The sequence below is a fragment of the Haliotis rubra genome, unplaced genomic scaffold, assembly GCF_003918875.1.
Source record: "Haliotis rubra isolate DU_JTF1 unplaced genomic scaffold, ASM391887v1 Scf205, whole genome shotgun sequence".
In the NCBI taxonomy this organism is placed as follows: Eukaryota; Metazoa; Mollusca; class Gastropoda; order Lepetellida; family Haliotidae; genus Haliotis; species Haliotis rubra.
In genome coordinates, this window is record NW_025766059.1 from 862,580 (window position 1) to 887,895 (window position 25,316).

At 39.0% G+C, this 25,316-nt stretch overlaps 1 protein-coding gene across 1 annotated transcript in view; it reads left to right on the forward strand.

Annotated features, from left to right (window-relative positions):
- The first annotated feature begins 149 nt into the window (after window positions 1-149).
- The window catches only part of LOC124276072 (coronin-7-like), a 29,041-nt gene continuing 3,874 nt past the window's right edge, over window positions 150-25,316 (forward strand). The window contains 27 exon segments of the mRNA XM_046711726.1: window positions 150-258; window positions 888-960; window positions 1,320-1,419; window positions 2,123-2,203; window positions 6,951-7,021; window positions 7,390-7,576; window positions 8,085-8,209; window positions 8,493-8,579; window positions 10,310-10,392; window positions 11,581-11,635; window positions 12,414-12,471; window positions 13,569-13,711; window positions 15,024-15,119; window positions 15,854-16,009; window positions 16,312-16,570; window positions 16,996-17,174; window positions 17,944-18,052; window positions 19,039-19,125; window positions 19,284-19,345; window positions 19,348-19,431; window positions 20,219-20,323; window positions 20,575-20,660; window positions 21,191-21,329; window positions 21,484-21,690; window positions 23,852-23,987; window positions 24,182-24,273; window positions 24,994-25,079. Coding sequence (XP_046567682.1) covers window positions 898-960; window positions 1,320-1,419; window positions 2,123-2,203; window positions 6,951-7,021; window positions 7,390-7,576; window positions 8,085-8,209; window positions 8,493-8,579; window positions 10,310-10,392; window positions 11,581-11,635; window positions 12,414-12,471; window positions 13,569-13,711; window positions 15,024-15,119; window positions 15,854-16,009; window positions 16,312-16,570; window positions 16,996-17,174; window positions 17,944-18,052; window positions 19,039-19,125; window positions 19,284-19,345; window positions 19,348-19,431; window positions 20,219-20,323; window positions 20,575-20,660; window positions 21,191-21,329; window positions 21,484-21,690; window positions 23,852-23,987; window positions 24,182-24,273; window positions 24,994-25,079 — 2,936 coding nt within the window. The 5' untranslated portion in view covers window positions 150-258; window positions 888-897.

The following is a 25,316-nucleotide window of genomic DNA, read 5'->3' on the forward strand; positions in this document are numbered from 1 at the left end:
GGAATCAAAATATACATAGATATTTTACACAATATTTATTATACTATTGACAATCGATTCATTGATAAAAATGACGAAATATGTCAAATGACATTTGTGTCGTTCCTTTCGGAGCTCTCTCGGATATTTGCGAAGATTCTCGCGTGAACTCAGAACCGGAAACTTCAAACAACCATCGGTGCCTGTGACATTTCCTTGTTGTTGTGATAGCGGTCCATTGTCGGCATAAAGCCTAGCTGTATCGAAAAAGACATAACGGTACTGTTTACAGTTAACTTTAACAACAGATGAAATGATTGATCCCACTCATAACTTCATTCGCTTGAGTTACCCCACCGAACAGGACACGCCCCCTTTTCCGAACACCTGTTTCAATATTCCATGTCAAAACAAAAGAGACTGACGTTTTTGTTGCTTATCAGTCAGCAGGTTTGATCAACCACGTGAAACTTCCTCGTTTACCGAACCCATCCCAAGCCGTGTGTAATTTTACCGTTCAGCTCCATGTGTTTGTAATGCCTCGGGCTTTTACAGTTTGTCATCTGTTGAATCATCAAACTGATCAACAGGCTTGACGTGAGGTGAACTCTGGCGCTAGCTTTGTGATGTTACTGGATAATTAATACACACAGTTCCCAGTTGATAATCTATAGCGTTCGACACCATCGGCGTATTTCGTGTTTGGTGCAGGTTTGGAAATAATTACGTTAAACAATTTATACATAAATACTCTTACGATTATTCATTTTATTTCAAGGACAATGTATGATTGCTACATTCACATTTCATTTCTTATTGAGTTTGTTTAAATATTCTCAATAGTTTTTAGGCATAGATTTAATTTGTCACTGAAGCATATGTTTTGCATGCATGTGTTTTATTTGCAGAATATTCACCATGGCTTGGAGATTTAAGGCATCAAAATATAAGAATTCTGTCCCAAAGTTTCCCAAGAAAGAGGTTTGTAGATGTATATTTCTATGTTGTTACAGTGGTCTTCATATATGTTAGTGAATAACCCCTTTCATTTCTCATGCTAAATTATATTCTTCTGTTCAGTATGAGTAATTAGTGTAATGGCAAACATTGTCATATATGTTATAGATCTGTAACAAAAGGGGCAGAGAGATAAAGGAAAAATCCCTGATTCAGCCAAACTTGCTGATGAAATGTTGTCTATATTGACAATATTAACATGTTATCTTTAAAACAAAGGTTAAGTTTGAAGACAAGAAGTAAATTTCATCACAGTAGAACATCTATAAGATTGATGACCCCTTTTGTACAAATGACTTTTAATGAAATTGACTGCTTGCCAGGAATGGATATCAGAACTTCCTATTGGAACATTGATGAACTCTCAGGGGAACCACATCAAGGCCAGTGCTAAGTACATGGCTTTCAATGTGGACTCAACAGGTATGGTCATGTTGTGTCAAATGTGCATCAAATATCCATCACTTCAGAATATTTTCTTTTACCTATTAAACCATGCATCATCTCACTAAACAAAATTTCATATCCTCGCTGACAATTTTGGCCAGGCCAGTTTAGATACTTGTTTCAGAGAATTTTAAACCTGACAAAGAAGCAGTGAGGTAGCCTAGTGGTTAAAGTATTCACTTGACACGTCAAAGACCCAGGTACGATTTCCTGTGTCAAATATGCATCAAATATCCATCACTTCAGAATATTTTCATTTACCTATTAAACCATGCATCTTCTCTCATCTCACTGAACAAAATTTAATATCCTCGCTGACAATTTAGGCCAAGCCAGTTGAGATACTTGCTTCAGAGAATTTTATACTAGGCAAAGGGGAAGTGGAGTAGCCTTGTGTTTAAAGTGTTCACTTGTCAAAGCGAAGACCTGGGTTCGATTTCCTGCATGAGTACAATGTGTGAAGCCCATTTCTGGTGCCCTCTGCTGCAGTGTTGCTGGAATATGGCTAAAAGCAGTGTAAAACCTTATTCACTCACTCATACCACAAAAAGGTTAAGTAGGAGAAAACTAGAGGCAAATAAACATGATTACGATGGTGTGAATGAGGATGAACATAATTGATTTGGTCTGGCCTGGTTAATGTTGAACTGGATGCATCATAAAGATTTCTCTGTATCAGGTGGAGGCAGTTTAGGGATTCTACCACTGAATTGTACAGGGCGACAAGGGATGAAGATACCATTTCTACATGCTCATGGAGGTGAGTGGACCTGCCAGGTTGTGACATCCAGGTCAGTGACGTAAGGCACTGTGATTACCTTACAGAGTTGCTTCCTTTAGATCATGACTGTACCGACAGGTGAAGATCCGGGTTAGAATTGATCTTCAGTAACCCATACTTGTCGTAAGATCGGGTCGGGATCAGATGGCATAAACCTAAAATCACTCACTCACTCACGAACAAACGAATGATTGCACTTAATGATTGTTGGTTGAATCACCTGATTATGTGTTTTGTCATGTCTGTTGTCAGCACCATTCGATGCTTGTATAAAACAGAAGTATTGTACATGCTGACATAACAGAAGTATTGTACATGTTGACATAACAAGTATTGTACATGCTGACATAACAGAAGTATTGTACATGCTGACAACAGAAGTATTGTACATGCTGACATAACAGAAGTATTGTACATGCTGACATAACAGAAGTATTGTACATGCTGACATAACAGAAGTATTGTACATGCTGACATAACAAGTATTGTACATGCTGACATAACAGAAGTATTGTACATGCTGACATAACAGAAGTATTGTACATGTTGACATAACAGAAGTATTGTACATGTTGACATAACAGAAGTATTGTACATGACATAACAGAAGTATTATTGTACATGTTGACATAACAGAAGTATTGTACATGCTGACATAACAGAAGTATTGTACATGCTGACATAACAGAAGTATTGTACATGCTGACATAACAGAAGTATTGTACATGCTGACATAACAGAAGTATTGTACATGTTGACATAACAGAAGTATTGTACATGTTGACATAACAGAAGTATTGTACATGCTGACATAACAGGAGTATTGTACATGCTGACATAACAGAAAAATTGTACATGCTGACATAACAGAAGTATTGTACATGCTGACATAACAGAAGTATTGTACATGTTGACATAACAGAAGTATTGTACATGTTGACATAACAGAAGTATTGTACATGCTGACAACAGAAGTATTGTACATGCTGACAACAGAAGCATTGTACATGCTGACATAACAGAAGTATTGTACATGCTGACAACAGAAGTATTATTACATGTTGACAACAGAAGTATTGTACATGTTGACATAACAGAAGTATTGTACATGTTGACATAACAGAAGTATTGTACATGTTGACAACAGAAGTATTGTACATGTTGACATAACAGAAGTATTGTACATGTTGACATAACAGAAGTATTGTACATGCTGACATAACAGAGTATTGTACATGCTGACATAACAGAAGTATTGTACATGTGTTTGAGCACAGAAACAACCCTCAAGGATCCAAGAACCCCTGGATCTTTCCTCTGTGTAGGTAATATACCCTAAGGTTAGGTGATGGGGTAGGGTAGCTCAATGGTTAAAGCATCAGCTAGATCAGCTGAGGGTTAGTTTGCTACTGGAGGCAACAGAAGTATTGTACATGCTGACATAACAGAAGTATTGTACATGTTGACATAACAGAAGTATTGTACATGTTGACAACAGAAGTATTGTACATGTTGACATAACAGAAGTATTGTACATGTTGACAACAGAAGTATTGTACATGTTGACATAACAGAGTATTGTACATGTTGACATAACAGAAGTATTGTACATGTTGACATAACAGAAGTATTGTAGATGTTGACATAACAGAAGTATTGTACATGCTGACATAACAGAAGTATTGTACATGTTGACATAACAGAAGCAATCGTGTACATGCTGACATAACAGAAGCATTGTACATTGACATAACAGAAGTATTGTACATGCTGACATAACAGAAGTATTGTACATGCTGACATAACAAGTATTGTACATGTTGACATAACAGAAGTATTGTACATTGACATAACAGAAGTATTGTACATACTGACATAACAGAAGTATTGTATATGCTGACATAACAGAAGTATTGTACATGCTGACATAACAGAAGTATTGTACATGTTGACATAACAGAAGTATTGTACATGCTGACATAACAGAAGTATTGTACATGCTGACATAACAGAAGTATTGTACATGCTGACATAACAGAAGTATTGTACATGTTGACATAACAGAAGTATTGTACATGCTGACATAACAGAAGTATTGTACATGTTGACATAACAGAAGTATTGTACATGCTGACATAACAAAAGCATTGTACATGCTGACATAACAGAAGTATTGTACATGCTGACATAACAGAAGCATTGTACATGCTGACATAACAGAAGTATTAATACACGCTGACATAACAGAAGCATTGTACATGCTGACATAACAGAAGTATTGTACATGTTGACATAACAGAAGTATTGTACATACTGACATAACAGAAGCATTGTAAATACTGACATAACAGAAGTATTGTACATGCTGACATAACACAGAAGCATTGTACATGCTGACATAACAGAAGTATTGTACATGCTGACATAACAGAAGCATTGTACATGCTGACATAACAGAAGCATTGTACATGTTGACATAACAGAAGTATTGTACGTACTTACATGCTGACATAACAGAAGTATTGTACATGCTGACATAACAGAAGTATTGTACATGCTGACATAACAGAAGTATTTGTACATATTGACATAACAGAAGTATTGTACATGCTGACATAACAGAAGTATTGTACATGCTGACATAACAAGTATTGTACATGCTGACATAACAGAAGTATTGTACATGCTGACATAACAGAAGTATTGTACATGCTGACATAACAGAAGTATTGTACATGCTGACATAACAAGTATTGTACATGCTGACATAACAGAAGTATTGTACATGCTGACATAACAGAAGTATTGTACATGCTGACATAACAAGTATTATTACAGAAGTATGCTGACATAACAGAAGTATTGTACATGCTGACATAACAGAAGTATTGTACATGCTGACATAACAGAAGTATTGTACATGTTGACATAACAGAAGTATTGTACATGCTGACATAACAGAAGTATTGTACATGTTGACATAACAGAAGTATTGTACATGCTGACATAACAGAAGTATTTGTACATGCTTGACATAACAGAAGTATTGTACATGCTGACATAACAGAAGTATTGTACATGCTGACATAACAGAAGTATTGTACATGTTGACATAACAGAAGCATTGTACATGCTGACATAACAGAAGTATTGTACATGCTGACATAACAGAAGTATTGTACATGCTGACATAACAGAAGTATTGTACATGCTGACATAACAGAAGTATTGTACATGCTGACATAACAGAAGTATTGTACATGCTGACATAACAGAAGTATTGTACATGCTGACATAACAGAAGCATTGTACATGCTGACATAACAGAAGTATTGTACATGCTGACATAACAGAAGTATTGTACATGCTGACATAACAGAAGTATTGTACATGCTGACATAACAGAAGTATATTGTACATGCTGACATAACAGAAGTATTGTACATGCTGACATAACAGAAGTATTGTACATGCTGACATAACAGAAGTATTGTACATGTTGACATAACAGAAGTATTGTACATGTTGACATAACAGAAGTATTGTACATGCTGACATAACAGAAGTATTGTACATGCTGACATAACACATTATTGTACATGCTGACAGTATTGTACATGTGACAGAAGCAGTATTGTACATGCTGACATAACAGAAGTATTGTACATGCTGACATAACAGAAGTATTGTACATGCTGACATAACAGAGTAGTATTGTACATGTGTTGAAGCACAGAAAACAACCCTCAAGGATCCAAGAATCCCTGGATCTTTTCCTCTGTGTAGGTAATACCTAAGGTGGGGTATGGTAGGGTAGCTCAATGGTTAAAGCATCAGCTCGCCACGCTGAGGGATTGGTTGCTACTGGAGGCAACAGAAGTATTGTACATGCTGACATAACAGAAGTATTGTACATGCTGACATAACAGAAGTATTGTACATGTTGACAACAGAAGCATTGTACATGTTGACATAACAGAAGTATTGTACATGTTGACATAACAGAAGCATTGTACATGCTGACATAACAGAAGTATTGTACATGCTGACATAACAGAATTATTGTACATGCTGACATAACAGAAGTATTGTACATGCTGACATAACAGAAGACATAACAAATTATTGTACATGTTGACATAACAGAAGTATTGTACATGCTGACATAACAGAAGTATTGTACATGCTGACATAACAGAAGTATTGTACATGCTGACATAACAGAAGTATTGTACATGCTGACATAACAGAAGTATTGTACATGTGTTGAAGCACAGAAACAACCCTCAAAGGATATTTAAGAACAAGATCTTTCCTCTGTGTAGGTAATACCTAACAGTGGGGCGTAGGGTAAGGGCTCAATGGTTAAAGCATCAGCTCGTCACATAATACCCGAGGTGGATTAGTTATTTTGCTACTGGAGGCAGCAAAACTGTGTGTCTCACAGTGACTGAGTGAGTTTAGTGTTACGCCGCACTCAGCAATATTCCAGCTATATGGCGGCAGTCTGTAAATAATCGAGTCTGGACCAGACAATCCAGTGATCAACAGCAAGAGCATCAATCTGCGCAATTGGGAACCAATGACATGTGTCAACCAAGTCAGCAAGTCTGACCACATGATCCCATCAGTCGCCTCTTATGACAAGCATGGGTTACTGAAGATCAATTCTAACCAGGATCTCCACGGGTATGTGTCTCACAGAGGTGAACGATATATGTTTCAGACCTGGTGACAGATTTTGACTTCTCCCCATTCGATGATTACCTCCTGGCAACAGGGTCCAGTGACCAGTCAGTAAGTAGTCTCACCATTTTTTGTGAAATAAAAATTTGTTTCGTTGTAGTGATTTCATTATATTTTCAAACTGAAAAAATATATAAACAGCCATTTTATCAATTATTATTGAAAAAGCTGACTGCAACTGACTGATGCATTCAATGCACAACACACACACACACACACACACACACAACACAACACACAACACACACATACGCCACAGTGTACGCATGCATGCACGCACGCGCACACACACACACGCACACCTCTAGATCCGCCTTTGATGCTAAGCTGTTTCAACATCAGGCATGACAAAATCTGATGGTTGAATGAGAAATGGAAGACTTTGACTGGGTATATATTTCTAATGTGGTTAATCTCAGGTGAAGGTCTGGCTTCTGCCAGAAGACCCTGGTTTTGAGAGCGAGAGCAACCATGTTGTGAATCTGCCCACTGAAGACAGGAAGATTGAAAATGTATTGTGGCACCCGACAGCTGACGGAGTTCTAGCCGCGTCATCGTACAGATCAGTCCAAGTTTACGATGTCTGCAGGTCCCAGGAGAAATACGGTGAGCAGGGATTTACGCAGAGGAGAAATGTGCATCTGATCTGCACAAACTATCAGTTGAAAATGTCTCAACCCATAATTCTCTCTTCTTATCAGTTATCACATGTCCTTGACCTAAGCAAAGAATCTCCTGATAGGCTTCTTCAACATGTATTTATTATCTCCTATCAACTATACTGCACAGACTAACCCAGGATTTTTCCTTGACCTAAATACCCGTGCAGGTCCGGGTTAGAATATTGATCTTCAGTAACCCATGCTTGTCGTAAGAGGCGACTAACGGGATCGAGTGGTCATGCTCGCTGACTTGGTTGACACATGTCATCGGTTCCCAATTGAGCAGATTGATGCTCATGCTGTTGATCACTGGATTGTCTGGTCCAGACTTGATTATTTACAGACCGCTGCCATATAGCTGGAATATTGCTGAGTGCGGTGTAAAACTAAACTCACTCACTCACTCACTCATAGCATTGTTATACTGTTTTATGTTGTCTTTGACCTTTCAGTGCTGGAGGGTCATGGTGACCTGGTTCAAAGCATATCATGGAAGGGGGATGGGTCACTGCTTTTGTCGTCCTGTAAAGACAAGACGTTAAGGATATTTGACCCCAGGGCTGGCTCCATATCTCAGGTAGTCATTGTTTTCTCCCTGTTAGGTCGTAATGATTTTGTAACAACTGGAGAGAACATGGTTTGAATTTATTAGAAGTTAATTTCCTTAAGAAATATTTCTCAGAATAAAAGAAACATAGGGTGATATACTTTTAATCAAATAGCTCTGAAAAATATTGATTCTTTTGAACATAAGTACATGTATATCACGCGTTATGTTGTTATCATATTATTGCATATCGTTATCATATCATCTGCCAACATTGAAGAGCCTTTCTTTAACATTTTCATGAATTTTTCAGGAAACTCCAGGTCATGGAAACATCAAAGATTCCAGAGTTCTTTGGCTGGGAGACAAGGATATCATCATGGCAACTGGCTATGATTCAGTAAGTAATATTTCTTTACTGAATGTTAAAAGCTGCAGATATTTCATTGTACAACCAACATCTGTCAGAGAGTGGCTGAGGCAAGGCACAGTTCAAGGAGACAAACACCCTGGTTTGACGAGGAATGGTTTGAAGATGGAAAGGATTGAACTAGTGAAAATGTTCACAATACATCTGAAAGTTTGATAACATTGTGTTGATTGACATACCATGCTATATGCCAGATATGTACTGTAAAACACCATTAGTCAGGATCTTTTACTCTTTCCAGATTATTGTTCTGAAAAGCTTGCCACACAGAAAGACAATTTTCTGTAATAGTGATGCATTTTGTCTGGAAATTTGTTTTTCCAAGCTTGGTCATCAGGATTAAACAGGCTTCATCTGCCTCATGGGCGGTGGGGTAGTCTAGTGGTTAAAGCGTTTGTTCATCACGCCAAAGACCCAGATTCAATTCCCAAATACTGTAAACGTACTTATTTTCAGTATTTTGGTGCAATTTTCATGGAATTGACAGTTTAGACTACATCGCACTGGTCAATTATTCGCTACCAATCAGTGATTGCCGAACTGCGGCTGTCTCTTTGGGCCACTAATAGCTGCCTGTCAGGGCGGCGTTTATTACTTACTCACAGGAAATCCCTATCTGCCTCAGATATACTAGTACACAGTAATCTGTTTTACTCAACGGAAGAGATGAAAAACACATCAGTCTTATGTTCAATTCCGACGATCTGGCTCAATTAACTTCTACTGTATATGAAGCTGTTTGTGATTTTTCAAACAAGCCGGGTTGTTGTGAATGAGATGATTGAGTGTTAAGTGACTATTCGCTTCATGATGTACTGGTAAATAAAATCTTAATGAATAAATAAAATACTGCTGTATTATTTCTTTCCGAAGTTTCGTTTCATGGTAATCTGTTTTGTATCAAACCATCTGTCATGTGACCATTTCCATGGCGGCCACAACACACATTGCTGTTTAAAGCTAATTCAAGCATGGTATTTGGCTCATTATTTAATTATGTTTTGGGAAATCCATTATAGCGACAGTTAAGTATGATTCTTTATGCTACTATCAGTCGCCATTTTAAGATTCCCGTGATTTTGTCTTCAAACTTGATGTGTTATGGTAACAACTCAGGGCTAGACTGAATGAATGACAGGTTTATTCATGGGTGTGTATAAATTTTCGCTTAAAATGTTTTATGCCAAAAGCCGAAAATAAAACTTTTTATGAGATATAATACGTTTACAGTAGGTACAATGTGTGAAGCCCATTTCTGGTGTCCCCTGCCATGATATTGCTGGAATATTGCTAAAAATGGCGTAAAACCTTACTCACTCACTCACTCATCTGCCTCAGGGATAGTAAGTGGAAGAAATGTAGGGACACCAATTCAGTGAACTTATTGTCTATACTCTTTTCATTTTCCCAATGATTAAACTTAACCTGTCTCACAGAATGAGAGTTGCATGGGATAATCAGGTCGCACTGGATCATTTAGCATGGGACTGCACTGATGCATGACCATGTGTTTAGGTTGTTACCATGGTGATGAATGGGATGTGTTTGGATGAAGTGTGTATGAAGTTGGAAACTTTGTTTTGGAGTTTTCCTCACCAGATTGAAAGAAGCAGATGCTCAAGCTTGAAAATAGAACAAGTATATGGATGTACAATTTATTGAGAAATTTTCAGTTTTGACAACCAGAACTTCTCTTTCAGTCTAGAGCTCGCTGCATAGGATTGTGGGATATCCGAAACTTTTCCAGTAAACTACATTCCGTATCTTTCGACACCTCTACTGGGTAAGAGTAGTGTGTCTCCTGAACATGTGAGTGAGTGAGTGAGCTTAGTTTTACGCTGCACTCAGCAATATTCCAGCTATATGGCGACGGTCTGAAGATGTGACTTTATGAACTCTAAGAATGATAGCAGCATTATAGCAAACTTTTATTGCTATGTTTGTACGGTAAACAGGAAACAATATCAAATGATAATTTAGAGCTTAGAGCTTAAAATACTCATCCTTGAATATTTTGACACAGATTTGAATTGATAGCAGTTTTATCATTTTATCAGTCATTGTCTGCTTTGATTGATCAACAAAAATAAAACATTCTTAAAATGTTGCTGGAAGGGCCAGTTGATCTAGAATGGTCTTTGTTATGACAAGTTGTGTCCCTTTAGCTGTGCCAGGATCCATTGTGATGGTTGCATCATTTCCAAGATCTGTCCCGATTATGATCCTGAGACAGAACTACACCTGTTTAATATGATTTTCAATCTGGTTTTCCTCTGTCATTGATATACCCGTAAAGATCTGGGTTCGATCTGATCTTCAGCTACCCATGTTTGTCATGAAAAGAGACTAATGGTCATGCTTGCTGACCTGGTTGACACATGTCCACTTATCCCAATTGTGTAGATCAGTACTCATGATGTTAATCACTGGATTGTGTAGTCCAGACTCAGTTATTTATAGACCACCATCATGTTGCAAGTTTGCTGAGTGCAGCATTAAACAAACAAACAAACAAGCAAACAAACAAGCAAACAAACAAACAAACAAACAAACAAACAAACAAACAAACAAAACAAGCAAACAAACCTCATTAAGATGGCAAGCAACTATGATATAAGGTAAATACAAACAAACAAGCAAGCAGCTTGACTCACACACTAACCTCATTCAAGCAGATGGCATGTTATGATGTAACTAACACTGTTCAAGCCTGCTTTAATTATGACTCACACACTAATCCTGCTGATGTACCATTTGGCTACATTTGGCAGCACATCTTTGGCACTGTCCCAACAGAACTCACAGACCATTCTCCATGTAAACTATTCTTTGACTCAAAACCCACCATTTCCCTGATAACGGTTAGCACTTTGAGCATGCAAGGTATAGAGTTTAAGCACAATTCAAGCAGACAATATTGTTATTAGTATTAGTAGTAGTAGTAGTTTACTGTTGCTTGTGACTGTTACAGAATTCTGATGCCGTTCTTTGACCAGGATACCAACATGGTGTTCGTCGCAGGCAAGGTGGGTGTCATGTGCGGAGTGGTTCCCCTTGGATATGTTTGATAAATAAAGTGATAAGAACACACATTATAAGGGGACAACTCTACACTAGTAATTGTGACTAAATCTTGGCTTCATAACAAGATTTAAATCAAAATTAAACATGTTAAAAGCCAAATCATAGTACTGCCCTTTTGAAAACAGGTGGAACTACCATTACATTTTTAATGCTAAAACTCTGACCCTAATTTGTGCTTTAATATATCAAGTGGATTCCTGTAGACTTTTTGATAACAGCCAGAGAAATTTGGATTTGTTCTGTTTTATAAAAGAAATTAAGTTCATTCATGGTCTCTTCACTAGTTACCAGTAAGTCTGACAGAGAAATAACTAGTTTGTCACAGTGATGTTAAATTACAGAGAATATCTTTAACATCTGGCAAGTATTTTAGGTGGTAATTCATGTACATGTTGATACTGGCCATATGAAGGTTTGGAATGGGTCATCAGGAACTCACACTTGTCATCAGAGACGACTAACGGAATCAGGTGGTCAGGCTTAGTGATTTGCTTGATGGAGGTCATCATATCAAATTCCTTGGATCGATGCTCATGATGTCAGTCACTGGAATGTCTGGTACAGACTTGATTATTTTCAGACCGCTGTGATATAGCTGTAGTATTAGCTGTGTGAGGTATACACAAACAATCAGCTGAAGGATATGAGGAATGTAGTACGGACCTGCACCACACAGCAACACTACTTGTATGTGTTCTAACATCTGGTGTGTTATTTCAGGGTGACAACCTGATTCGCTTCTTGGAGCTTACAGACAAGAGTCCATACATCACTGAGGGTGAGACATAACCTATTATCTTACCTCACACATAAATGTCATTTTCTGATTGGCTGAGACAACCAATGTACCCCGCTTACAAGCGAGTAACATTTTCTATGTTACCCTCAGGTAATGCCGAACTGTGGGAATTTATTTGGTACTTCGTGTTCGTAGTGTTTGACTTGTTGCCTAACTCTGGTACTCCTTATTATGATCTGATACCCGTGCTTCAAACAGTTAAAAATTAACATTGAGGTGTTCGGTAAGATAAATGCGTTGTTCACTGGTCCCTTGGGGCCCATGGGTTGATGTCCCCCTCATGACCAGTTAACAACTGGGGCGGTGGGGTAGCCTAGTGATTAAAGCGTCAGCTTGTCACACCGAAGACCCGGGTTCGATTCCCTACGTGGGCACAATGTGTGAAACCCATTTCTGGTGTCCCCCGCCGTGATATTGCTGGAATATTGCTAAAAGCGGCGTAAAACTAAACTCAGTCAGGCAGTCAGTTAAAAACTTATATTGACCGCAGACATATCACTCTGTCAGATAACATTTTGTCTTGATTGAAGAAACTGATAAAATAAGATCAGTTATTTGATCTGTACTGTCATCATGTGGTGGTAAATGTGTCAAGGTCATGTGGACATTGCTGATTTGTTTCTTGTATGTTAGAGTGCAAGATCAGATGTTTATATTGGAATATTCAGATATTAAAGTACAGTCAAACACTGTGTGAAACTTAGGGTTGTCTTGAAGTAAAGGCGTGCTCCTTGTGTGCTCCTTCTATGTGTACAACCTTGGTTAAGACAGAGTGTTTGTGAGGTTCCTTTAACTTTGACACCACAGTGTTTGCCTGTATTTAATGTTTTCATTTCCTTCAAAATAAACAGACAAGACACAATTCATTATTGCACAGACTGGTTTTCTATAGTTTTTCCACTGTGAAGTCATTATGATGGACAAATATTCATTCTATCTTAGATTTGTGTTGATTTTCATTATCAACCAACATCACATCACAGTGAAGGAAAACATAAGTTATTTTATTCTGATCTTAAAGTTTTTATTCTTATATCTAGTAGTTTTACTGACCCCAGTTCGGTGTGTAATCTCAGGGTCAACTGACCGTACAGAGCAGATCAAGGGTCTGTGTACTGTACCCAAGAGGGCCATGGATGTGATGAGTGGGGAGGTGAACCGACTTCTCTGCCTCGTCAACAACGCCATCATACCTACACCGTACATCGTCCCGAGGAAGGTATGTCGTCAGCTTCTATACCTGCAGGGTTTCCAGAGAGAATACATTACTAGTACCTCACAGCATTCAGATCTCCAGATAGGCTCTGTATTTGTTTAATACATGTATTAAACCAACTAAGGCTGAGTTGCTTGTGTACGAATATGCATGAGGAAATAATACAGCCCCTGTATGTCATTACAATGAGGATCCGTTTTGGCAATATTCCAGCAATATCATGGTGGGGATACCTGAAATTGACCTCATACATTGTTTTCATGTGTAGAATCCAACCCCAGCCTTCGTTGTGATGAGCAAACGCTGTAACCATTAGGCTACCTCACTGGCTGTGTATGTCAATACAGGTGTCATGACACACATATGAACTCTACTGCTCTAAATAATTCACAGATGTACAACATCTCCCATCTTTTAACTTAGACATATATCACTGTTATAGGATGATGCAACATGTAATTAAATTTAGGCAGCTCACAAACATCCTAATTAGAAGTTACCTGAAGCACCATAGACGATTTTCTATTTTCAAATTAGACAGGACTCATTAGAGTGAAAATGTATTGAAAACCACAAGAAAACTTTCATTACTGAATGTGAATGATAATATGTAAATACTTATTCATCCTCAATAGTCTCCAGGGTATATGTTACGATAACTCTCCACTATACCCTGGATGCATCCACGGCTTGGGGCGATGATTTCATTACCTCCCTTTGCTGGCTCCACATTCTCACAGTAGCCAATCAACTCAGCCGCCGTAACAACCGAGCTTGCCAGTGTCAACTAAGATAGCAGTCGCAGTCGCGAAAGTTTGTTCGCAGTGCCACTCAGATTTTTTGGGAAATAATAAAGACAAATTCACAGATGTGAAACTTTAAAAACTATATGAGAGAACTCCTTCTACTTCTTTCAGAGTACCTCTGCATCAGTTGTGTTGCCAAGTTTAAACGGTTAGATAATTTAAGAAGCGGAAGTGAGTTGTGATTGGTTCGCTCAACTTCCCAGCATAGGCACCTGATTGGATAAAAAGCCAGCCAAGGGAGGTAATAAAATCATCGCCCCAAGCTGTGGATGCATCCAGGGTATAGTGGATAGTTATCGTAACGTATACCCTGGAGATTATCGAGGATGATACTTATTAAGTGGCATACAATGTTAACTGAGTCCTTGACCTCTCCCGGGCAAGGTCAAACAAACTCATTTGATTTATTTGACTCTGTCATTTGTGGTAAACGTTCTAGTCAGCCACTGATCATGGATGCTGTTTGGTCTGTGACAACATCATGATGTGAGTGTCATTTCTGCTTCCAGTCCTACAGAGACTACCATGAAGACCTCTACCCGCTGACGCTGTCCATGGAACCTGCCATGTCAGCAGACCAGTGGTTCTCAGGACAAAATGACAAGGTGTGTGGTCTCCACAGAAACTTCGCTATATTGATGTTGACATTTAGCCTCATATGTTCACGATACCTGCTGATGTCCATTGTGGTTCCTGAAGTAGTAGGAACTGTAATCTCAGCCTCTTCTGTAACAATTCAGACATCAGTAGGTGAGCTTCAACACTCATTCATCATTCAAATGTTTACATGGAAATATATCTAACAGGGTTCCACTTAGGGACCGTTCATAATTTATGCCTTAGGGGTTGGGGTGGGTGTGATGTGTGTGATGATGACGATTTTATGGGGGTCACCCATTTTGTTCTGGGGAGGTAGGTAGGGGGGGCATCAATTTTGTACATGACATGCAGGGGGGTCATTTACTTTGTGCATAAATTTTAGGATGGGGTCATTCACTTTATACATGCTTCCCCATAAAAATCATCATCACACCCTCTTAATTTATAAATTATGAATGCTCCCTTACCTGACTGTGGATATGTTGGCAGATGTGACATCTGTAAGAAATATTCCATATGATGAGCATAATAAAATTATTGTCAAACATATTTGAAGTCAACACTTATACTGACTGAACCTGTCCCACCTTAAAAGTACAAAGGAATGTTTTGAATACTGATAAGTTAACTTGGATGAGTTAGCCTTTAATTTTGCAAATCATTTATTCACTTTCTGAAAATCTAACTCTTCGCTATCCTTGATGCATATTTTACATATGACTTCGTCTCCATGTCACAGGTATCGCTCATCAGTCTCAACCCATCTAAGAAGCAGAACAACTTCAACCGCCGAGCTGTTTTATTGACCGGCGGAAGTTCTGCCCCAGCTAGCACCAGTTCTTCTCCAGCACCACAGATAACCAATGGGAGTCTGTCCTCTAAAGAAACCTCCCCTGTAAGGCAACAATTAGAAGCATGCTTTGTCTATTTGAATTCTCAAATAATTATTTGTCTACTTTGTTGCAATTTTTTTCTGATAGTTGTATAGATTCAACAATGTTTTTTCTTTCTTTAAAATTTCAAGAGCTTAAGTCACAGTTTGATTCATGTAAGTGTTTGGAGAGTTTTAGGCAATTACAGTTACTCAGTTGTTTGTAAACTTAATCACCTTTTTATATAAAACCTCAATGCTAAATTGTTAGTCAATCAGCTTTAAAAGTTTTTTAAATTTTTGTAAATGTTTTTGGTCCTTTTCAGCAGCCCAAACCGGTCACTACAAAGCCAAAACCCATATCAGAAAAGCCGAAACCTTCCCCAGAAAAGACCCGACCCACGACCCCACCAAAGCAGGTTGAACAGAAAAGACCATCCCAAGAACTCGAGACTCCTGTGAAAGTAGAGGAAGATGTGCAAGGGGCAGACAACTCTGGCAGAACATCCCCAGTGGCTGCTGCAGCAGCGGTAGAGCAACCACAAGAAAACGCTGAACCCCCTAAACCGGTTAAAGTGTTTACAGGTTTGTGACATAGTTCCCATAATTGGGGACAAAATGGTTCTTTACAAGTTGCTTAGATGATGATGTCAAAGACAATTTCCTAATGTCTGTGATGGCACCACAACATGCTGGTATTGTTCTGTTTGTGGCAGGAACTGCTGTGAATGTGAAATCTCAGAAATATCCTCGTAATGATCATTTACTAGCAAACAATGGCAATGGGGTAGCCTTGTGGTTAAAGCGTTCACTCATCACTCCGAAGACCCAGGTTCAATTCCCCACATGGTGTCCCTGCTGTGATATTGCTGGAATATTGCTAAATATTGCTGTGAATTGCTGGAAAAATTCACTGGAATATGCTGATAAAGCAGAAACATGCCAAATTCACTGTTACTATTGCAAAAAAAAGCCTTCTGTTCTAGTGATATGACTGATCCTCTCTACAGGTGTCCGTGCGTCCAAGTTCCGTCACTTGAAAGGTCAGATTCTACACAAGAGTCGTCACATCGACAACCTGCGGAATGTCAGCACGACAGTGCCGGGGGAGAGTGACATGTTTGCCGCCAACACCCAGCGCTGTGCAGTGCCACTGGAGGGACCCGGGGGTCTCATCATGATCCTGGAGGTGGGGCTGGGGAACTTTCTTATCCTGCTCAGACAGTCTGCTATATCCTTCTGTTTCTACTTGTTCTGAGTCTAGAGGGATAACAGTGGTTAAAGCGTTATGGATGAACAACAATTTTATCACAGTGAGTGCCCGTGATTTTGGTGGTAGGTTCTAACACAATTATCAAGCAAATGCTCTCTTCCAGAGATAACAATATATGGATGAACAACTTTTTATCACAGTGAGAGCCTAGTGTATTCCAAACCATTATCAAACAAATGCTCTCTTTCCTGAGTTGCCTCAGGGCGATTGGGTAGCCTAGTGATTTCACTGTGTGAAGCCCATTTCTGGTGTCCCCTGCCGTGAAATTGCTGGAATATTGCAAAAAACGGAGTAAAATCATACTCTCAATTACAGAGTTGTGTCCCTTGGTTGCGAGGATTGATTAGATTCACACTGCTCATTGAAGTGGTCAGCATGTGCAACGTGTACCAGTTTGGTAACGTATCCTCTGACATAGACAGGCAGAAATGGATATGACTGCAGTAGAGAGAGACTTTTCTGGTTTTCATCTTCTTTTTATTGACAATTATAAGAAGATGAAACCCAGAAAAGTCTCTCTGTTCATCAAATAGCATCTTCTAAAAATGCCAATCAAGCATGACTGAAGTACTTTTGAAACATGAATACACTCTTATTTCTTCACCTACTCTGCTGTTTGAAAGAGTTAATTTTAGTTGTTATATAAGTGTATTGTGTATCGAACTGAAAGATGGCTTGTGTTTAGCTGGACCAGCCCAGGCACCTCCCCGACTCTGGGAACCCTGCCCTCCAAAACGGAAGCAAGGTGATGGATTTCTCCTGGGACCCGTTCGATAACCACAGACTGGCAGTTGGTAAGAGTTATCTCACCTTTGAAGTTGCATCACTTGTGATGATTTGAAGAGAGAATACTGCTATTAACTAAACTCCTGCATTCTGTATATTTCTATTCTAGTTAGCAAGCACCAGATGTAAAGACCATAAATAATCAGAAATGCTTACTTTATGTTCTCCCACCTAACAGTCAATATATTTTACTTACAATCTGGAAATCATTAAATAATAGAAGCCATGATGGAAACATAGATTTTCTCCCAAATGTCTTTTGATTCACATGAACAGAGACAGTAAATTGTCTCAAGGGTGAGTTTCTGTTTGTCAAATGTTTCATCCAAAATCATTCTTTAAACTTTTGTTCAGTTTGTAAATGGTAATAACTGGTGTATAAATTACAGCTAATCACCTGCAGCTTCAGTGACAGAACAATTAGTCATGTCATTTGCTTGTGACAGCATGATGGTCTGATTGTGATGTATTTTCGACTCACTTAGGAACCGTTCATAATTTATGGCTAGGGGGTGATGATGATTTTTTTCATGTACAATGTGAATGATCGTACAATGTGAATGACCCCCTAAAATTTATGTACAAAATATGTGACCCCCCGCTTGTATGTTATGCACAACATCATGACATCCCACCTTCCCCGTAATTTATAATCATATGTTTTTAATTTTTGTGTACAAAATTGGTGACCCCCGCATGCATGTGTACAGAATTGGTGACCCCCTACCTCTCCAGAACAAAATGGGTGCCCCAAAAAATAAAATAAAATAAAATAAATAAATAAATAAATAAATCATAAATAAATAAACAAATAAAAAATACCATAAAAATAAAAATTAAAAATATATTAAAAATCCCCCAGCCATCATTATGTCTCCTTAATCAATATCTCCTGTGGAAGCCAGTTTTGAATGAAAAATGACATTGGTACAATATATACTTTGGCAGGACTTGCAGTGCCCATTTTGGTAAACTTTTGAACTTCCTCTTTCAGCGTGTGATGATGCTAAGATCAGAATTTGGACCATTCCTGAAAATGGCATAACAGAAAACATGACTGAGGTGGATATGAATCTTCGAGGTGAACTCTTATGTTTGGTTTAGTAATCAACACAATATAGTTTTTGTATTAAGAGTGTTATATTTGAATGAAATATAGGGTTGAATAAATTACATTTATCAATAAATGACACGTTTTGAAATAGAGCCTGTGATTAAAACTAAAGTTATGCTTTTAAGGCCACATGGAGAAGATTTACTCCGTACGCTTTCATCCCCTGGCACGAGACATCCTGGTGTCGTTACGGCATCGTACGACATGACGGTTCGCATCTGGGATCTGGCAGACGGGTCCGAGGTCATGCAGCTGGAGGGACACACAGACGCGGTGAGGGGTGGGGCAGATGGAAGTGGGGAAGGGAAGTCAGGCAGGAAGGAAGTTGCCAATAACATTTGGTGGGGGGATGATTTATAGGCATGAGGGAGCTGTGCCTTAGTGTCTCAGTAGAGGGACTGTGGGGGTAGCCTAGTGGTTAAAGCGTTTGTTCGTCATGCTGAAGGACCCGGGTTCGATTCCACATGGGTACATTGTGTGAAGCCCTTTTCTGGTGTCCCCCTTCGTGATATTGCTGGAATATTTCTAAAAGCGGTGTAAAACTAAACTCACTCACTCAGTCTTGTAGCAAGGATCATCTACATGTCATCTGTAGACCAGTAGTGATGGGTTTCGAGACAGGAGGACTCAGGGGGTCATTTGTTCTTGCTGTATTGCCTATGTGCTGTACTATATATGTAATCACATGTAAGCTTAGACCTACAACATCATTTAAGCTCGGATCAAAGGTTGAGTTTCAGTTCAATTTCTGCACAATTAATAAATGGTTACTTTCATGACCATTACATACTCTACCCTCATGGATGAATGTGATTCTTCAAATCAAAATAACATACCTCTGATTTACACAGCCCATTTGATGGGGCTATATGGTAGATTTACTCTGAGTTACATCCCATAGCTCTGTGGCGTTTCAGACTCCAAATTCTATTCATTTCCTTCAGTGGTACATCTCGTGAAGCTAATATATCACTACATAGGTAACACAGCATGTTTGTCTCATTGTTCATTCAGGATGCAGTTGCAGTACAGCATTTGATGTGCTATATTTGATTGTCAGGTGTTTTGCTTTGCATGGAGTCCGGATGGAGATCTTTGCGCCACAGTTTGCAAGGATGGAAAAATCCGGGTGTTTGATCCAAGGAAGAGCTCACAGCCACTCAGAGTGAGTAGACGGATTCCGAATCTAGACTAGAATCTGTCATCTTGCCTTGTTTAGTTCCTTTCCTCAAGTATTTTGAGCCGTGAGCAAGTAGACACTTTGTATGAATGGCAGAATCAGATTCAGACTGTTGAAAGTGGGACCTGAAGATGTTGTCAGAAGATGTTGTCAGATACAGTTCCCTAGCCACCTCATTCAGCAGTTTCATGTTCCTGCCAATATGGGAGATTGATACTATGTGTGTCTGTCTACAGGAAGGTCCAGGACCAGCTGGGAGTCGAGGTGCGAGAGTGACCTGGGCACTTGGAGGGAAATATTTGTTTGTGTCTGGCTTTGACAGGTAACTATGGTAACAGGTTTGAGAAGATATTTTAGGTGTTGAGTAGGATTCTATGTTGGGTATGGAAATGTTGCATACAGGGTAAATGTCACAAAATTTGGACTGTTTCACAACTCATTGTGGAGTAACAATCATCTAGATTTATCCAGAGTGGAAATATTAATGTATGTATTTTCATCTTTCTATCCATTTGTGGCCCAGTCATGTTTCCAAGACATTTTTATACAAGGCGACATAATGGATCAGGTGGTCTGACCCTGTGACTCGGTTGCATGTTATCTTATCAGCATGGGCCATGGCTCAGCATATCACTGTTTTGTCTTATCCAGGATGTTATTTACAGGCCACTGTCATATGCCTGAATATTGCTGCATTAAATAACAAGCAAGAAAAACATTTGGCCTATAGCACAGAACCACCTAGACGCAAAATATGCCACCGACCTGAGTCTCAACTTGCTCCTTTAAGTGTGTAAATGTTTGACAGTTGGTCATGGAGATGTTGTGACACAGATAATAATCGTCTTTCAGAAACAGTTTACGAGAAGTTATCCTGTACGATGCAGCTGACCTGACCAAGCCACTTGCGCGGGAGAACCTCGACATCTCACCCGCCATTCGCATCCCCTTCTATGATGAAGACAGCTCTGTTGTCTTCCTCCAGGGCCGGGTACGAACTTCAGCTTGATGGAAACATTTCACATTGTTGCTTCACAAAGCTCTGCATCACTTCAGGTCTTGCTCCAACATCCAGATTACGATATGATTAAATTTGTTGTGTGTGGTCAAACTCATTTGTTTATAATTTTGTTTTGTATCTTCAGGGAGATCGTCAGGTGTGTGCCTATGAGATCAGCGAGGAGGAGCCCCATCTGTTTCCAGTGTCAGGGTTCACCACACCTAACCAATCACAAGCCTTGTCTTTCATGCCCAAAACTAGCTGTGATCCTAGAATTGTTGAGTTTGCCTTTGCGTGGCGCCTCACCAAGTCGAGTGTCGAACCAGTGTCTTTCACCGTTCCCAGAGTAAAGGTATGCTCTCACTCTGTTGATGAATGTGTGGCAGTGCTCCCATCACCTTGTCATATCTCACTGTTATCTCATTATCTTGTCATATCTCACTGTTATCTCATATCTTATTATCTTGTCATATCTCACTGTTATCTCATTATCTTGTCATATCTCACTGTTATCTCACATCTCATTATCTTGTCATATCTCACTGTTATCTCATTATCTTGTCATATCTCACTGTTATTTCATCAATTTGTCATATCTCACTGTTATCTCATGATTGTGTCATTATCTTGTCATCATCTCATATCTCATCTCATTGTGTCATATCTCACTGTTATTTCATCACTCTTGTCATATCTCACTGTTATCTCATCACCTTATTTCATCACCTAGTCATATCCTCACTGTTATTTCATCACCTTTACATATCCCGCTGTTATCTCATCACCTTGTCATATCTCACTGTTATCTCATTACCTTGTCATATCTTAAAGTTATCTCATCACCTTGTCATATCTTAATGTTCTCTCATCACCTTGTCATATCTCACTGTTATCTCATCATCTTGTCATATATCTTGAATGTATCTCTGTTATCTCATCACCTTGTCATATCTCATCACCTGTCATATCTCAATGTTTCATCTTGTCATATCTTAATGTTATCTCACTGTCATATCTTGTTCTCTCTCATCCTTGTCATATCTCACTGTTATTTCATCACTTTGTCATTTCTCACTGTTATCTCATCACCTAGTCATATCTCACTGTTATCTCATCACCTTGTCATATCTCACTGTTATCTCATCACATATGTTGTTATCATCACCTTGTCATATCTCAACTGTTATCTCATCACCTTGTCATATCTCACTGTTATCTCATCACCTTGTCATATCTCACTGTTATCTCATCATTATCTTGTCATATCTCACTGTTATCTCATTATCTTGTCATATCTCACTGTTATCTCATGATCTTGTCATATCTCACTGTTATCTCATCACCTTGTCATATCTCACTGTTATCTCATCACCTTGTCATATCTCACTGTTATCTCATCACCTTGTCATATCTCACTGTTCTCTCATCACCTTGTCATATCATGTTATCTCTTGTCATACTCACTGTTATTTCATTTGTCATATCTCACTGTTATCATCACCTTGTCATATCTCACTGTTATCTCATCACCTTGTCATATCTCACTGTTATCTCATCACCTTGTCATATCTCACTGTTATCTCATCACCTTGTCATATCTCACTGTTATCTCATCACCTTGTCATATCTTAATGTTATCTCATCACCTTGTCATATCTCACTGTTATCTCATCACCTTGTCATATCTCACTGTTATCTCATTATCTTGTCATATCTCACTGTTATCTCATGATTGTGTCATATCTCACTGTTCTCTCATCACCTTGTCATATCTCACTGTTATCTCATCACCTTGTCATATCTCACTGTTATCTCATCACCTTGTCATATCTTAATGTTATCTCATCATGTCTTGTCATATCTCACTGTTCATATCTCACTGTTATCTCATCACCTTGTCATATCTCACTGTTCTCTCATCACCTTGTCATATCTCACTGTTCTCTCATCACCTTGTCATATCTCACTGTTATCTCATCACCTTGTCATATCTCACTGTTCTCTCATCACCTTGTCATATCTCACTGTTATCTCATCACCTTGTCATATCTCACTGTTCTCTCATCACCTTGTCATATCTCACTGTTATCTCATCACCTTGTCATATCTCACTGTTATCTCATCACCTTGTCATATCTCACTGTTATTTCATCACTTTTGTCATATCTCACTGTTATCTCATCACCTTGTCATATCTCACTGTTATCTCATCACCTTGTCATATCTCACTGTTCTCTCATCACCTTGTCATATCTCACTGTTATCTCATCACTTTTGTCATATCTCACTGTTATTTTTCATCACTTTTGTCATATCTCACTGTTATTTCATCACCTAGTCATATCTCACTGTTATTTCATCACCTTGTCATATCTCACTGTTATCTCATCACATTGTCATATCTCACTGTTATCTCATCACATTGTCCTGTCTCATTATTCTACAATCAAATTGGTCTGTTTCTGATCGAGTTTTTAGGATTCCTTGTATATTTGTGACTGTGTTATCTCCAGATGGAGTATTTCCAAGATGATCTGTTTCCTGATACCCGAGTGACATGGGAACCAGTCATGACCAGTTCCGAGTGGTTTGCTGGATCCAACAAGAAGCAGCCCAGAGTCAGTGTCAGACCAGCAGACATGAAACCATGTGAGTCACTAAACAGCAAGTAAACAACTGTTATGAGACATCCGGTATTAAAGTGGCCTCATAGCAATGAGGACAGATGTAATGTGGTTTTACAATAATAAACTTGGGTGTAATACGGTTACACAGATGTAAGGTTGGGTGTAATGATGTCTTACAGTTGTAAGGCTGGGTGTAATGAGGTGTCTGTCTTTCAGTGAGTGAGGCCCCAGTCGAGGCGCCCAAGGCCAGGAAGTTTGAGAGCTACAATGCCAGCACATACAAGTCGGACGACCAGAAGAAGGAAGAGGTGAGGAGTCATATGGCATCATGGGAGGGGTAAACTACTGGATCAACACCAGATCACCATCTTTAGTCCTCCCTGTTTTTACTGGGTTCGCCAGTGGTTGATAGTGTGAGCATGTGTTGTGAGATAAGGGTTCTATAACCAGCCTACAACCTACAGTCTTCCTGGTTGGGCATCAACCAAATGTGAACCAAAACTGGTTCAGAATTGTTTTGCTTGCCACACCAATATATAACAGCAGACATGGTCGAATGTTGGAAGTGTGGTATCACCATACACATTGATTAGGTCCCCATGCAGATTCAGGTAAAACCATATTCACTGACTCTAGGTCCCCATTCAGCATCAGAACTAATGACCAGTATCCTGGGCTGGGCATGGGAGACAACCCAATGAAGTTTCTAATCAGGCTTGGTAACTTGGTTGACCATGTGATTACATTATCAATCACTGGATTGTCTGGTCCAGACTTGATCTTTTAAAAGCTGGAATATGCCTGTGTGGCATTAAACTACAACCAAGCAAACACCCGGGGGAGGCAGTATCTCCTTTGTTCACTGGCCATCAGTCAGTTTTGAACCAGTCTAAGTAAACCTTCTACTAGGGTCTGTTAGACTCAGTATAGCAGTGTAACGCATACTACTGAACCAAAGTTTACTTAGACTGGTTTTGAACATCCCTGTACTGTCTGATATCTGTAACATTGTCCCTCCTGGGTTGTAGCTGCTGAGTGCTATGGACAAGAAGCTAGACATAAAAGACACCCCCATGCCTCAGGACCTAGCAGAGGGGTGGACGACGATGAATGGGTCAGTAATGTTCTTGTTCACCAACTTTGATGGAATGGTTGAGAAAATAATTCCTTTTACCACAATTATCTATATCAATCCTATCATGCCACACACTAGCACCAAATCTGGTTTGTTCCAGACTTGACTATCTATAGTCTGACATCATAAACTGTCTCTGATATATTGCAGAATGCAGTGTTAAACGACAAACAAACATGAGTCAAAGAGTTTTTGGACATCAACTTCTTTATTTGT